Consider the following 12,975-nt stretch of genomic DNA (forward strand, 5'->3'; position numbering starts at 1 on the left):
GGGCCTCCTTCACGACAAATATATACCTTAAGCAGATTCAAACAGAAGTACTGTCACCTATTTTGGACCAACTATCCATAAATTTCTTACCCATATCATTTTTAAAATTAAATTAAAATAAAATACACCAAATCAATGAACCAACCCTGGAAACTTGAGCCCAAGCCGACCCTAGAATTGGCCTCATTAGGACCTAATTTGAAAACAGTCTACAAAAATGATATTACTTGTTTTACTATTTTACTATTGCTAGCTATCATGTGGAGGTGGGTGTTATTACCAATGATAAAACATAAGAAGGAAATTTCTTATGTTTGTGTTCTTTTTTAAAAAATATTTTATCATGTGACGAAGATAATTTACCGAAGTTACTGCATTTCAAGAAGTAATGATCATTCATTAGATAAGGAAACAAAATTCCAAATCCTATTTTGAATTAATCATTAAAAAAAAAGGTAACGAGTCCCAAAGCATAAGAGAAACAACAAGCAAACCATAAGATTTAGTATAATTCCCTAATGACTAAGAGATACGACTAAGTAGCGATGTAAAAGAGACAAGTATCTTTGTGTGCGTGGGCAGAGGGCAGAGGGCAGAGGGCAGAGGGCAGAGTAATGTAATCGGCAAAGATGAGAACTAAGCAGTGGTTTGATTTGGGCAGATACCCATTCTGCCGTGCCTTCGATCGCTTCCTTTTCCCCATTCCCGCACGCATAGATGAAGTTTCTTGCTGAAGGCTAAGAGTGTCACCGTCTGCAACGGTCTCAGAATCTCGGTCAGCTCAATCAGCGTACGAATCCTGAGTTTGTCCGCTTCCTCCAAGATTCTGAGCATCTCCCCGTCCTGTTTTTCCAGAGCCCTCTCCAGCTCCTCGCTTATCTCCTGCTCTCTCACTGATCTCATCGCTATCCCCACCACCGTCTGGTCCGCTATCTCCTCCTGCAGTCTCGCGAGCTCCGACGTCAGCCTCTCCTCTTCCTTGATGGTTCTCTTCTGCAGATTCTCCAGCTGCTCCATTTGCTGGGGCGACAGATCTCCCAATTCATCTACCGATTTCATCCGCTGCCGGAACTGGAGGAGTCGCGTTTCGAGATCGAGGCTTGTGAGGGAGTAGGCCAGGCGGATGAAGAGGGAGGGGCGACAACCCGCGATCCATAGGAGAGAGGTTTCTCTGGCGGTGCACCAGACAGGGGCGAAGTATGCGGACACGTCTTTTTTGGCTAGGTGGGTTCGTCGATCAATGTAGTCTTGGAACCGCTCGATGTTCTTGTCGATGAGGTTGATGAGTTGGCGTTCGGTTTCTTGTGGGTCGGAATTTACTCTGCTTTGGACTGCGTCGAGGGCTTCGAAAAGCTCCCTCTGGCTCTCCTCTTGGAGCTTCAACCAGTCCTGGAAACAGCGGTTGGATTCAGCGTGGTCGCTGCTGCTCCCAGTTTCCGCCATATCTCACGAACCTAAAGCGCTCTGTTTCATTTATTTATACATCTTTGTGAAACACGAAAAAGCATGGCATGTGTTGGAGGGCAGGAGACGTGCCCTCAAATCCTCCCAACTTCATATTTGTAATAAATTAAATTATAAATTTATTTGGATTCATATAAAACCCCGAAATTCCATGAATGTTGGGGCATCAAAACGTTAATTGCATATGAATGTTTAGATGGAGGATGAATAAAATTGTATATGGATAATAAAATGAGGCAGCAAAAAGACAACGTGTCTCTCTAGAGGGATCCTTAACACACAAGGAAAAAGCTACATTGAGAATTCCGAAGTGTTCATATTGTGTTCCATTTCCCCCACTTCCCCCTCGTAAGTTCGCTTGTCCGAACTCTGATTTCAGGAGGCTCCAAAAGGGCAAAGAAATAAAAACAAAACCTTTGATTTGGTGCATCGGGCGTTGGCGTGTGACGTTTATCGATGTGAAGTAGGCGCATCGAAGTCGGAGATTGCTTTCCGCTCACCCTTCCTCTCTCAATAGGTTTGTGTTGTGAATCCTGAATGTGGCCACAAATTCCACATGAATACATGCGTACAATCAACCTTTAATTTTGGTGCACCCTCCCATTTATAATACTCTCAAATACATTATTATAAGATATGATATTCTTAATGTGTGATTTTCTTCTTACTTAGTTGAACCAAGACTTCAACTATCCTGAACAGTCTTTTAATTTGTTTGATAAATTCTGTAACGACTCAGATCCACCACCAGCGGATATTGTCATTTTTAAGCTTTCCTTTTCGGCTCGCCCTCAAAGTTTTAAAACGTGTCTGCTAGCTAGGGGAAGGTTTCCTTCGTTTGTGCTCCTCCCCAACCAATGTGGGACATCACAATCCACCCCCTTTGGGGCCAGTGTCCTCGCTGGCACTCTTTCCTTCCTCCAATCGATGTGGGACCGCCCTCAAATCCACCCCCTTTGGGGCCAGCGTCCTTACTGGCACGCCGCCTCGTGTCTACCCCCTTCGGGGAACAGCGAGAAGGCTGACTCTAATATCATTTGTAACGACCCATATTCACCGCTAGCAGATATATTGTCCTCTTTGAGTTTTCCGTTTCCTTCGTTTGTTCTCTTCCCCAACCAATGTGGGACATCACAAATTCTAATTAAAGAAGAATGGCTTGAAAGAGTCTCATGCCAATGCCATATTTCAAAAGAAGCATTTAAATTTGGCAGATCATGAAGTTACCCATTCAAATCTTGATGCTACATGAATGGTAAAAATAAAACGTTTTCCATTGTCTACAAGTAAATTTGGGTAAATAAAGGAAAGTATTAATTTTGCAAATATTTTAAAATAACAAAACCAAAATTATAAAATAAAAGTTTGAAATTGCATAGATATTAAAATGGTAAGTTCAAACTAATTGTGATTGGTTGTGCTGTGTAGGCTATGTTCATACTAAAAAAAAAATACAATTTTTTAAAATTAAGAAAACAGAATTAAAATGAAATGGGGAATTGGAAGAAGAAAAAATGAGGGAAGGGTAATTAAATAAGGACGTTACAGATTCTATTCTAAAAGTAAATAAAATTTCAGAAATTAATCATAATTAAGACCGGTGTGCTGTCATATCAGAGGTATATGATGGTTTAAGAATAAACCCTAAACCCACCACAGAAATAAAACATTAATTAATGTTATTTTAAGATATCACATAAATAATAACCATCATACTTACTTTAATCCTCGTCCTTTTTTGTTTTAATAATAATTTTGTTTCCAGTTAACCATAGTTTTGTATTATTGTAAATATTATATGTAGCAGTGGAATGAATGGAGCCAAAAGAAGCTCAACTCACAATATTATATGGAGCCTAAATTTGGTAGCGAAATACAGTCCTTCCTTCCTTCCTTCCTTCCATCAAGATGGTACCAAAAATTATAAATTGATATCAATTTGAAAGTGATTTTGGCAACATCCTAAAAACCATTCTTAGTCAATCAATCACTACAAGATTACATGTATTGTATCACACATTGAAGATTGCATATGAACACCTCAAAATTACCATTCTTTTTCTTTGTAATCTCCGCGATGAATCCAAATTTTCTCAACAGAGGCACAACCACACAGAAGAACAATGGAAATAAAAGAGAGAAACAAAAAAGAACAAAATGAACAAGTTATGTTATCATACATTAGATGAGATGGGGTTGGGGTTGGGGTTGGGGTTGGGGTTGGGGTTGGGGTCTTTGTTGGTTATAGCAGAGGAGAACGATAAGTCAGAGAGAGTGAACAGAAAAGCGTACCCTTTTCTTCTTTAAATGAAAATCTCTTCATTCAGTATCTGATGGTATATGTGATGATGGAGCGGCAGCAGAGTCCTCCACCTCCACCTTCAAATTCAACAATGCCGGTTTCAATTCCTCGTTACAGAACTGTTCATACTCTGCCTTATCTCCCCCTTTCCTCTTCACCTCCACCATCACTAATTTCTGCGTCAACTCGAATACCTCTGCTGCGATCGTCAATGGCCCTTTTACTCCTTCCCGCGACCCTTCTAAACTCACTCTGCAATCCTTCTTCCTCACCGTGAAACTCACCAATTTTGCAATCTCCTCCAATTTCGATATGATCTTCGACACCGGCGCACTGGACACAAATCTTGCCTCTTCCCCTCCGTCCTCAAACAACCCCGAAAGATCAAATCCAGGGGAGAACGAAATGATGTCAAATGCATTCAAACTCGCCGGTCTTGGGAGTGTACTAACCTTTCTTCTGGTCTCAATAATTTCGGAATCCGATTCGGATTGAGATTGATCCGACGAGGAATCGATAATATCGACATCCTTTTGGTCGTCCTCAACGCTGCAAACCTTATCATCTTCGATGTAGAATTTGATATGCTTGTAACCCTTTTTGAACCATCTATTCTCCATGATTTCTGGAATTGTGAAACGGGTTTCGGGGTTTGTGTCCAAAAGACGAGATAGGAGTCGAATTAGCTCCGGGGAAAACCATCTCGGACAACGGAACTCACCCCTGTAAATCTTCTTATACATTGCCATAATATTTTGGTCGTGGAAGGGCAGATAGCCGGCCATCAGAACAAACAGAATAACCCCACAGGACCAAATATCTACCTTTGCGGCCTCGTACCCTTTCCGGGTCAAAACCTCCGGAGCAACATACGCCGGTGTACCACAAAAAGTATGAAACAGCCCATCTTGTCGAATTTGGTCGGACACGGCACTAAGGCCAAAATCGGAGACCTTAAGATTCCCATTTTCATCCAGCAACAAATTCTCCGGTTTAAGGTCGCGATGGAAAACACCGCGCGCATGGCAAAAGGCAACGGCGGAGATTAATTGCTGAAAGTACTTCCGAGCAACCTCTTCCTTCAATCGGCCCTTGGAGACCTTCTTGAAAAGCTCGCCGCCGCGTACATATTCCATAACGAAGTAGATCTTGGCCTTGGTGGCCATAACCTCAAAGAGTTGGACGATATTGGGGTGTCGAACGCGGCGGAGGATAGAGATCTCGCGTTTGATGTGGGCGATTAGACCACCCTTGAGGATCTTCTCCTTGTCGATAACTTTAATGGCGACACTTTGGTCTGTTTTAATGTTCCGGGCATGGTAGACCTTAGCGAAGGTGCCGTGACCAAGGAGCTTCCCGATCTCGTATCGGCCCAAAAGAAGAGCCGGCATGTCCTTCTTGGTAGTCTCGGTCTTCTTGTCGGTGTCCGGCCGGTCGGCCATAGATGGACACAAAATCGAGGAAATAAAGGAAAACGCAAGACTGATTTGGAGGCTAATCTAATGCGGTGGCATTAAAAAAGATGGCAGCTTTTTTGGGATGATTTTTCTTTTTGCTGGATTTGGGTTTCGAGAGGAGGTTTGAGCGTGAAACGATAAAGTTAATGTTTTTTCTTCTGATTTTGGCGAGAGAGAGAAAGAGATTGTGATTGTGGGTATATACACCATTACATTATAACTTCGCTCCTCTGTTTCTCTGTTTCTCTGTTTCTCTCTCTATCCCTCTCTTGTCTCACCCATTTTCTGAATATTCATTTATTACTATTTATTTCACTATTTTAATTCATTTATTTACGAAAATTACCCATTTAAACACAACAAATTCTCCCTATTTCCTTTTATGATATACAAATTTGAAAATATAATTAATACAAATGCAATGAATCCTGAAACAGTGTTTTTTCTTTTTTTAAAGTAAGGTTAAAAGACAGAGACACGCGGCAGAGTTTGAGGAGAAACAGAGGGTACAAATGTAATTAATATACGGAAAACACAAGTGGGGCCCAAGCAAACGGTAAACATTTTTTTGTGTGGTCAGTCCACTTTTGAATTAGATGGCGCTGACGTGTCTTCATGACCCACACGTCCCCACTTCAAAATCCTTTGCAACTCGGTGCTCCTCACGTCCAACCTGGTGTCACAATACAGTCGGTAAGCGTGACCGTGACATTTGGTACCATACTTTTTCAAATGAGTATTAAATATTTTTTAAGGGAAGAAAAGTAAAAAAGAATTAAACAATTAACAAAAATATAAAAGTATTTCCATTCATGTTTGAAAATGAAGTATTAAACCCATATTTAGCTAAATTTATAAAACTGTACTAAAGAAAAGAAACACTTCAAATTTTAAAATAGTATCCCACGGACGAGTTGAGTGGGTTCCGTTCTATGGAGGTCAAATAACGTTAAAAAAAAAAAAAAAAAAAAAAAAGTAAGAGATAACGTGGGGTCCGGCACGGGCAGGGGAAGAAGAAGCGAGTCAACACGATGGACGGTGGTGGTTCGTTGACACGCAAAGGTATTGATAAGAATGCTGTGAAACACGCAGTTCCAGATTTTGGATTGTTGCACGCCAAAGAGCGGTGACGCCGACGCGTGAGCCACAAAGGTGGCAACCATTCGAAATTAGAAAATGGTCTTTCGACGCATCCTGGGGGCACCACTACTACTACTACTACTCGTTCCGTTTTCTCATTTAATTCCAAATTTTATAATAAATTGCTTCTAATTTAATTAAATACAATATCAAATATCAAATTTTGCGTTCATAAATAAAGCTTAAGATTTAAGAGTACATTAAAGTTCCATTCCAACTAAGATAACCGCCCAACCACCTACCAACTTATTAATCCAATAAATAAATGAGATTATTGGTATGAAATGCCACGATGGATGTGTATATTTGACAATTTTAACGTTGCTTTCGTCTTTAAGTAATCTTTCTCAATAATAATTGAACTTTTGCTATTAATATATTATGACTCAATTTAATTGGGACAGATGGGTTTTAGTTTGCCGAATTAATAATTAAATAATATTTTATAAAATTACAAATTTGGTCAAATTGGGGCTTCATTGATTATGGGCCTCAACCCCAAAATCATGCAGCCCACCATACTGGCAGGGCCGTGGGCTGAAGGAGTCTGGCAGGCATGGGAATAGCGGTCTTTGCGAGTCCGCGACTGCCGCTGGTAGCGAGGCAGTCAAGGATGTTGACTGGGTCTTGAGATTTAGGATCAGAACGCGTAGCATTATACCCACTGTTGGCATCAGCTTCACTGCCTGTGCCTTGCCAACTCCATTTTTGACCGCCACGGTTCCCAATAAACAAAAGTAAGATAAGGTCTGAAGTAACGGGGGAAAGGATAAGAAGTAAATTTGAGTAAAAAGGAGATTTAAAGATTGAGCAGGGCAGAGGGAGAGAGGGGTAGCATCATGATTAATATGGGGGCAAAAGGGAGTGATCTGAGGCTGCATGGTCAAAGCTTGGGCCTTGATATCCACAACATCCCCTTTTCCTTCCACCTCCAATTCCATTAATCATCTTCCCACGCCTATAATTCTCGGATTTTCAGGCTACCAAAATGAATGATGTGTAAATAAAAGGTGTCAACATTTTTTGGGTTACCTTTTGTCAGTAGTAATAGAAATAGCAATAATTTAGGAGTCAAGTCAACCTGTTTTATTCTGCCTGCCCATTCAGTGTCATTTTTCTTGATTAAAAGTTGACTTTCATACCTCCATTGTTTGTTCTTTCTTTTGGCCTTTTCTGTTTTTACCCTTTTTTGCCCAACCACACCACTCCCCTCTCCATACTAAATTACAGTACATGATTTTGAGATTAAACAAGTTGAAACAAAGTGCTTATTTCAATGAAAAAATAGACTAATTTGAGGGGATTGAAAATGTACTTGAAAATAAGAACATATTACAACAAAATGATTCAAGGAAGAGGTAAGTGTAGACCAAGTGGTTGGTGGAGGTAAGGGCGAGCGGAGGAAGGGCAATGTATTGGCACAGAAAATGAAGGGAGCCCGAGAAGATTGGCGTAGATGATACTCCGTAATTAAAATGTATGAGACATAACATGTTATTGTACAAGATCTAACTTTGTAGGTCAAACTCGGCCAACTATAAATGCTATATACTTAAAAAAGTGTGGTTTTAATGAGCTAAATGAAAAGGAAAAGTTTAAAAAATAAGGGGAAAAAGGAGGGGTAAGATTTAAAGAAATTAGGTAAAAAATGGTAATTAAGGTAAAACATACAAGTTAATTTTAGAATTAAATAAAGAAGACATAATATAATAAAAAGAATTGATAAGAAAAGATAATTAAAAAAAAAAAAATTGATATGTTTATTATGATGTCCGCTTAAAAAAGAGCAATAATTAGAGCGGAAGAAGAAACACAGCAGGTGGAGGAATTATTGGGAGTTGGGCAATATGTTGGGTGTGGGGGCATTTTAGTCACATAGACGTCGGCAGCCAGTCTTCGTGATTCAAAGGTTATTTCCGTCATTTTACCCGCGCCTTTACAATTCTCTCTCCTCCACACTGAAAAAGGAGAAGCACAGAAGAGAGAGAAAGAGAGAAAATACAGAGTGCTGGAATCACTTGGCCTTGTCTTCCTGTTACCTCTCTCTTTCTTCTCCATTCCATTACTGCAATCCCCTTTCCTTCCTCCTCTGATTCGGCCATGGCGGATGATAAGGTACCTGTTATCTTCTCTTGCTTTTGTCCTTTGATTTTCTTCTTCTTCCTGGATTTGAATGTTGGGTTTCTTCGATGAGGGGAAATGCGAAATGGGGAGGATGAGAGAGCGAGATTAGAGGGGGAATGTACATAGGAGCAACCAGGACGGTGTGTGTTGGGGGTTCTCTTCTTGCGTTTTGTTGGCAACCAGGACGGTGATCTCGTCCGGCATTATGAGAAAAGGATCGGAAAACACCTCCCTGATTCTTGTTAAACTTGATCTGAGATTTACATGATTTTGTTTCTGCATATTTTCTTGGCTGTTTTAGTTTTAATTTCTGTACTGCTTCTCAGAGTCTCTGCTTTTGTATACTTTTGAGCTCTCGATCTCTCTCTCCAGTACTCTAGATTTTATAATTTATTTAGTGTACTTATATATTAGAGTTCAACTGAGCTTATGTATCCACGCTAGCGCTTGCCACCCGCTTGTTTGATTTTGATTCATGTTAGCTACTTGCATTGCATAGCTCAAGCCAATCTTCCGTTGCTTTTCATACCCCCTCCCTTTTTTTTGGCACTTATAAGTGATCCATGTTTGTCGGTCGTTTTTTTCTTTCTTCTTTCCTTTTCATTTGTTTAAAAAGAATTATTTTGCGGTGGATGTTAGGGCTTCTTACTGATAGTTGTTTATAAGTGTCTTAATCATGGTTTCCAAGATTTGTCTTTTTACGCGATCCCTCCACTCCGAACAACGAATTATTCACTTCTATTTTTCCAATTGATTCTTTCCAGTCTCTAATGTTGTATATACTTTGCAGGCAATGTCAGCCACTGTCGTTGATGGAAATGATCCAGTTACTGGTCACATAATATCCACAACTATAGGAGGCAAGAATGGGGAGCCCAAACAGGTTCAAATTCACATCAATCCTTGTCCCCTTACCTTCCATTTTTCTCATGTTTATGCTTAAAATATAGAATCTTTCGGTTTTCATGGGGTTGGCCAAAATTTTATATTGTTCTGCACCAACTTAATTGTGATACTTCACTTTTTCTTGGTTCTGTAGACTATAAGTTACATGGCAGAACGTGTTGTTGGGACTGGATCATTTGGTATTGTTTTCAAGGTATTCTACATGTTATCCTTCGAGCTTTGATTCTTTTGACGTTGTATTGATCAAATAAGATAGGATGCAAATGCATAAACATTCTCTTTCTCAGGCCAAATGCTTGGAAACTGGTGAAAACGTGGCTATAAAGAAGGTTTTGCAGGACAGAAGATATAAGAACCGTGAGCTACAGTTAATGCGTGTGATGGATCATTCAAATGTCATTTCCTTAAAGCATTGTTTCTTTTCCACTACTACAAAAGACGAACTTTTTCTCAACTTGGTTATGGAATATGTCCCTGAAACCATGTTTCGGGTTTTGAAGCATTACAGCAATGCAAATCAAAGAATGCCAATTATCTATGTCAAATTATACATGTACCAGGTTTGAATAATGCTCCTTAATAATTTCATCTTTTTTTATCACTACACGGCTTTTTCCTCATGTCTAGTCTGTTTTTTTTCCAGGTTTTTAGGGGCCTGGCCTATATCCACACGGTTCATGGAGTTTGCCACCGAGATTTGAAGCCTCAAAATATTTTGGTACTGTTCCTTGATGATTTGAAAGTGGCTATGGAATTGGAGATGAATTTTATTTGAAAGAACAGTTGTAAAGGCCTGTACTTGTGTTTGATGATTGCCTAATGTCCTGCTTTTTTTCTGCAGGTGGATCCCCTTACTCACCAAGTTAAAATATGCGATTTTGGAAGTGCAAAAATGCTTGTACGTGGTTATAATTTTCAATATCTTGACAACATGAACAGATATCCAAAGCATTGAATTTTCAATATGTTGTTTCTTTCACAATTTTTTTTTTTTTTTTTTTTTTTTTTGTTGACATTTCTATAGTGTAATACTGAAGCTTGTTTTTTAGTTTGTTTGTCAAAAGTTCCAATTTTCCTTTAGAAGAAAAGAGATTTACTGTTGTCATTTAGATTCATGGTTGCCTTGTTTCATTGCACGTTGCACTTGTAAATTTTGGAATGATTTAACATGCTCATAAGCGAGAGCTCCAAATGAACATACCATTGACCAATTGAAATTCTCTCTAGGGTGTGTGGGGAAACAAGGATCCACAAAATGTCATTTTAGTTTGATCTTCTTATTATACTTTCCTGTCAAGTGTTGTTAGCAGTGTGCTACCACTTGGACGAGTAAAAGGAAGTTAATAGATTGCTTAGGTTCTAAGTGGTTGGATGTTATACTTTCTTTGCCCATTTTCTGTATTAAGGCTTATTCTGTGTACTTTTATACGTGTGTTCCAGATGAAAGGTGAAGCCAATGTTTCATACATATGTTCACGCTTCTATCGAGCCCCAGAACTCATATTTGGAGCTACAGAGTATACAACCTCAATAGATATTTGGTCTGCTGGTTGTGTCCTTGCAGAGCTACTTCTGGGACAGGTAAGATTTTCAATGATTCTTTGTGACAAATATTGCCATTAGTGTAACCTGTTGAATAATATTTTTTTGTTTCTGTAGCCTTTGTTTCCCGGAGAAAATGCTGTGGACCAGCTTGTAGAGATTATTAAGGTACTTCTATCAATACTAGTAGTTTACTACTATTTCCACATTTTGTCTTACCTACCTACCTTCCGATGGTTATCCTTTAGGTTCTTGGCACGCCAACTCGTGAAGAAATTCGATGTATGAATCCAAGTTACACAGACTATAGGTTTCCACAGATAAAAGCTCACCCTTGGCACAAGGTCTGTAGCAAATTCAAGTTGATCCTAGAGCCCTCTTATCTCTTATGGTCTTGTTAGTTTTGAGCTTTTTCTCCAAGAAGTTGAGCCTTTTCTCTTATATGCATTATGTGCCATTGATCAGGTTTTCCACAAACGAATGCCTCCTGAGGCAATAGATCTGGCTTCACGATTGCTTCAGTATTCACCTAGTCTCCGCTGTACTGCAGTAAGTTGAATACGCTTCAGTAGCTGTCTATATAGCAATGCGACATCATCTGTGCATTTCTTTTCATGTCATACTTCCATCTGGAACTTCAACTGCTTATTTTTTTACTGAAGATAAATACAAGTTCATGTTTCTTTCCAGTTCATTAACTACACTATTATCATATTGAGTGGGCATTGGCTTTTCTCTGCAACTGTGGTATATTTTGCTCTTCTTGAGAGTATCTCTTCTTTCCATGCAGCTGGAAGCTTGCACACATCCTTTCTTTGATGAACTTCGAGAACCCAATGCTCGCCTCCCAAATGGTCGACCATTCCCACCCCTCTTTAATTTTAAACAAGAGGTCTGTTTACCAAATCACCATCATTTTATGACAAGCTAATTCTATGTTGTTGAATTGAATATCACTGCAGTTTAGACGTTTTATAACATTTTTCTTTAGAGCATAGATGGCCAATAGTTCTGATTATGACATAGAAGAAACATTGTAAATGGTCGTTATTCCAATCAATGAATTGTTTTGGATGACTAGCAGTGTACTTGAGCATTACTACTTATTTTCATTAGGGGTAATGATAATTATAATTTCTGTTGCAGCTGTTGGGGGCCTCTCCAGAGCTCGTTAACAGATTGATACCTGATCAAGTGAAACGACAAATGGGTCTTAATTTGAATCTAGCCGTGTCGTAAATATAGGCGTATAGAGCAGTTGGATTCTTCTTGTTCATGCGTGGTGCAAAGACTACTGACCAACTTCAAGTTCAACTCTGCCTGCATTAAACTGGGGCCGTTTATGTTGCTCTACTCTGAGACTTGCAGGTCGGGGGACTTTACCAACTCTTCCTTGACATGTTGTTCTCGCTGTTCTGACCTCCCAATTTCCATCCATCCCTCAATCTCAGTTCTAATATTACTGCAAGTTGTATATGTTTGGTAGTAAATCGAAGGAGGCCAGAGTTTGACTTATCCGACAACTGCTAGCTAGAAGAGGGATAGTTGTAGGTGGCAAATTGTGCATCTTTAGTTAGGAAGAGGGTATCTAATTTTATATATATGGATGAATGGTTGGAATCTAGTTAGTTCCAGGGTGGTCTCAAGATGGCTGACTTTGAATTGCAAAAACTTGTAGTTATTTTGTGTTCCAAGAATCTCTCCCCTTCTCTTAAATTGAATATGAATCTATTTGTTCTTTAGATCCCATTTCTTGCTGTTTCTGTCTTAAACCATTGAGGGGGGAAGGCTTTGTTCATAACATTTGTCAATGGAAATTTTCTGGATTATATGTAGTTAAATCATTAGCTTAATCATAAAAGAAGTCAAATTAATAAACGAAAAGGGAATAAATAATTTCATGGTTCAATAAAGTGAACATGGTAACGTCGGGAAGTGCTACTGATATGGCTACTTGGACGTGGAAAATCGATGGAGTTCAAATTTCAGAGTAGAAAAATAGAAAATAAATTGGCCATTATCTCCGTGAATTGCGCCACA

The 12,975-nt window shown here is 39.3% G+C and overlaps 3 protein-coding genes across 3 annotated transcripts; 1 reads left to right on the forward strand and 2 right to left on the reverse strand.

Annotated features, from left to right (window-relative positions):
* Positions 1-358: 358 nt before the first annotated feature.
* LOC111782093 (protein DELAY OF GERMINATION 1) lies at positions 359-2,044 on the reverse strand. Its single transcript, XM_023662881.2, has one exon. The coding sequence runs from the start codon at positions 1,441-1,443 to the stop codon at positions 637-639; it is 807 nt and encodes a 268-aa protein (XP_023518649.1). The 5' UTR covers positions 1,444-2,044; the 3' UTR covers positions 359-636.
* A 1,550-nt stretch (positions 2,045-3,594) lies between these two features.
* LOC111782092 (CBL-interacting serine/threonine-protein kinase 12) lies at positions 3,595-5,474 on the reverse strand. The gene has a single exon (XM_023662880.2). The coding sequence runs from the start codon at positions 5,206-5,208 to the stop codon at positions 3,784-3,786; it is 1,425 nt and encodes a 474-aa protein (XP_023518648.2). The 5' UTR covers positions 5,209-5,474; the 3' UTR covers positions 3,595-3,783.
* A 2,844-nt stretch (positions 5,475-8,318) lies between these two features.
* Positions 8,319-12,684, forward strand: LOC111781551 (shaggy-related protein kinase eta). The gene is made up of 12 exons (XM_023662215.2): positions 8,319-8,478; positions 9,278-9,370; positions 9,527-9,586; positions 9,681-9,953; positions 10,037-10,111; positions 10,235-10,291; positions 10,834-10,974; positions 11,053-11,103; positions 11,184-11,279; positions 11,401-11,484; positions 11,726-11,827; positions 12,082-12,684. The coding sequence occupies exons 1-12, from the start codon at positions 8,464-8,466 to the stop codon at positions 12,172-12,174; spliced, it is 1,140 nt and encodes a 379-aa protein (XP_023517983.1). The 5' UTR covers positions 8,319-8,463; the 3' UTR covers positions 12,175-12,684.
* Positions 12,685-12,975: the final 291 nt, after the last annotated feature.

Source organism: Cucurbita pepo, chromosome 19 (genome assembly GCF_057944985.1).
Source record: "Cucurbita pepo subsp. pepo isolate OVF chromosome 19, ASM5794498v1, whole genome shotgun sequence".
Classification (NCBI taxonomy): Eukaryota; Viridiplantae; Streptophyta; class Magnoliopsida; order Cucurbitales; family Cucurbitaceae; genus Cucurbita; species Cucurbita pepo.

What these genes read in the sequence shown, in the direction of transcription:
- LOC111781551 (XM_023662215.2), top strand. An exon ending in AAGCTCACCCTTGGCACAAG is followed by an intron (nt 11,280 to 11,400) that starts GTCTGTAGCAAA and finishes GCCATTGATCAG; the next exon opens with GTTTTCCACAAACGAATGCC. An exon ending in TCTTTAATTTTAAACAAGAG is followed by an intron (nt 11,828 to 12,081) that starts GTCTGTTTACCA and finishes TTTCTGTTGCAG; the next exon opens with CTGTTGGGGGCCTCTCCAGA.
- LOC111782092 (XM_023662880.2), bottom strand. Translation starts at nt 5,208, where the DNA reads ATGGCCGACCGGCCGGACACCGACAAGAAGACCGAGACTACCAAGAAG.
- LOC111782093 (XM_023662881.2), bottom strand. Translation starts at nt 1,443, where the DNA reads ATGGCGGAAACTGGGAGCAGCAGCGACCACGCTGAATCCAACCGCTGT.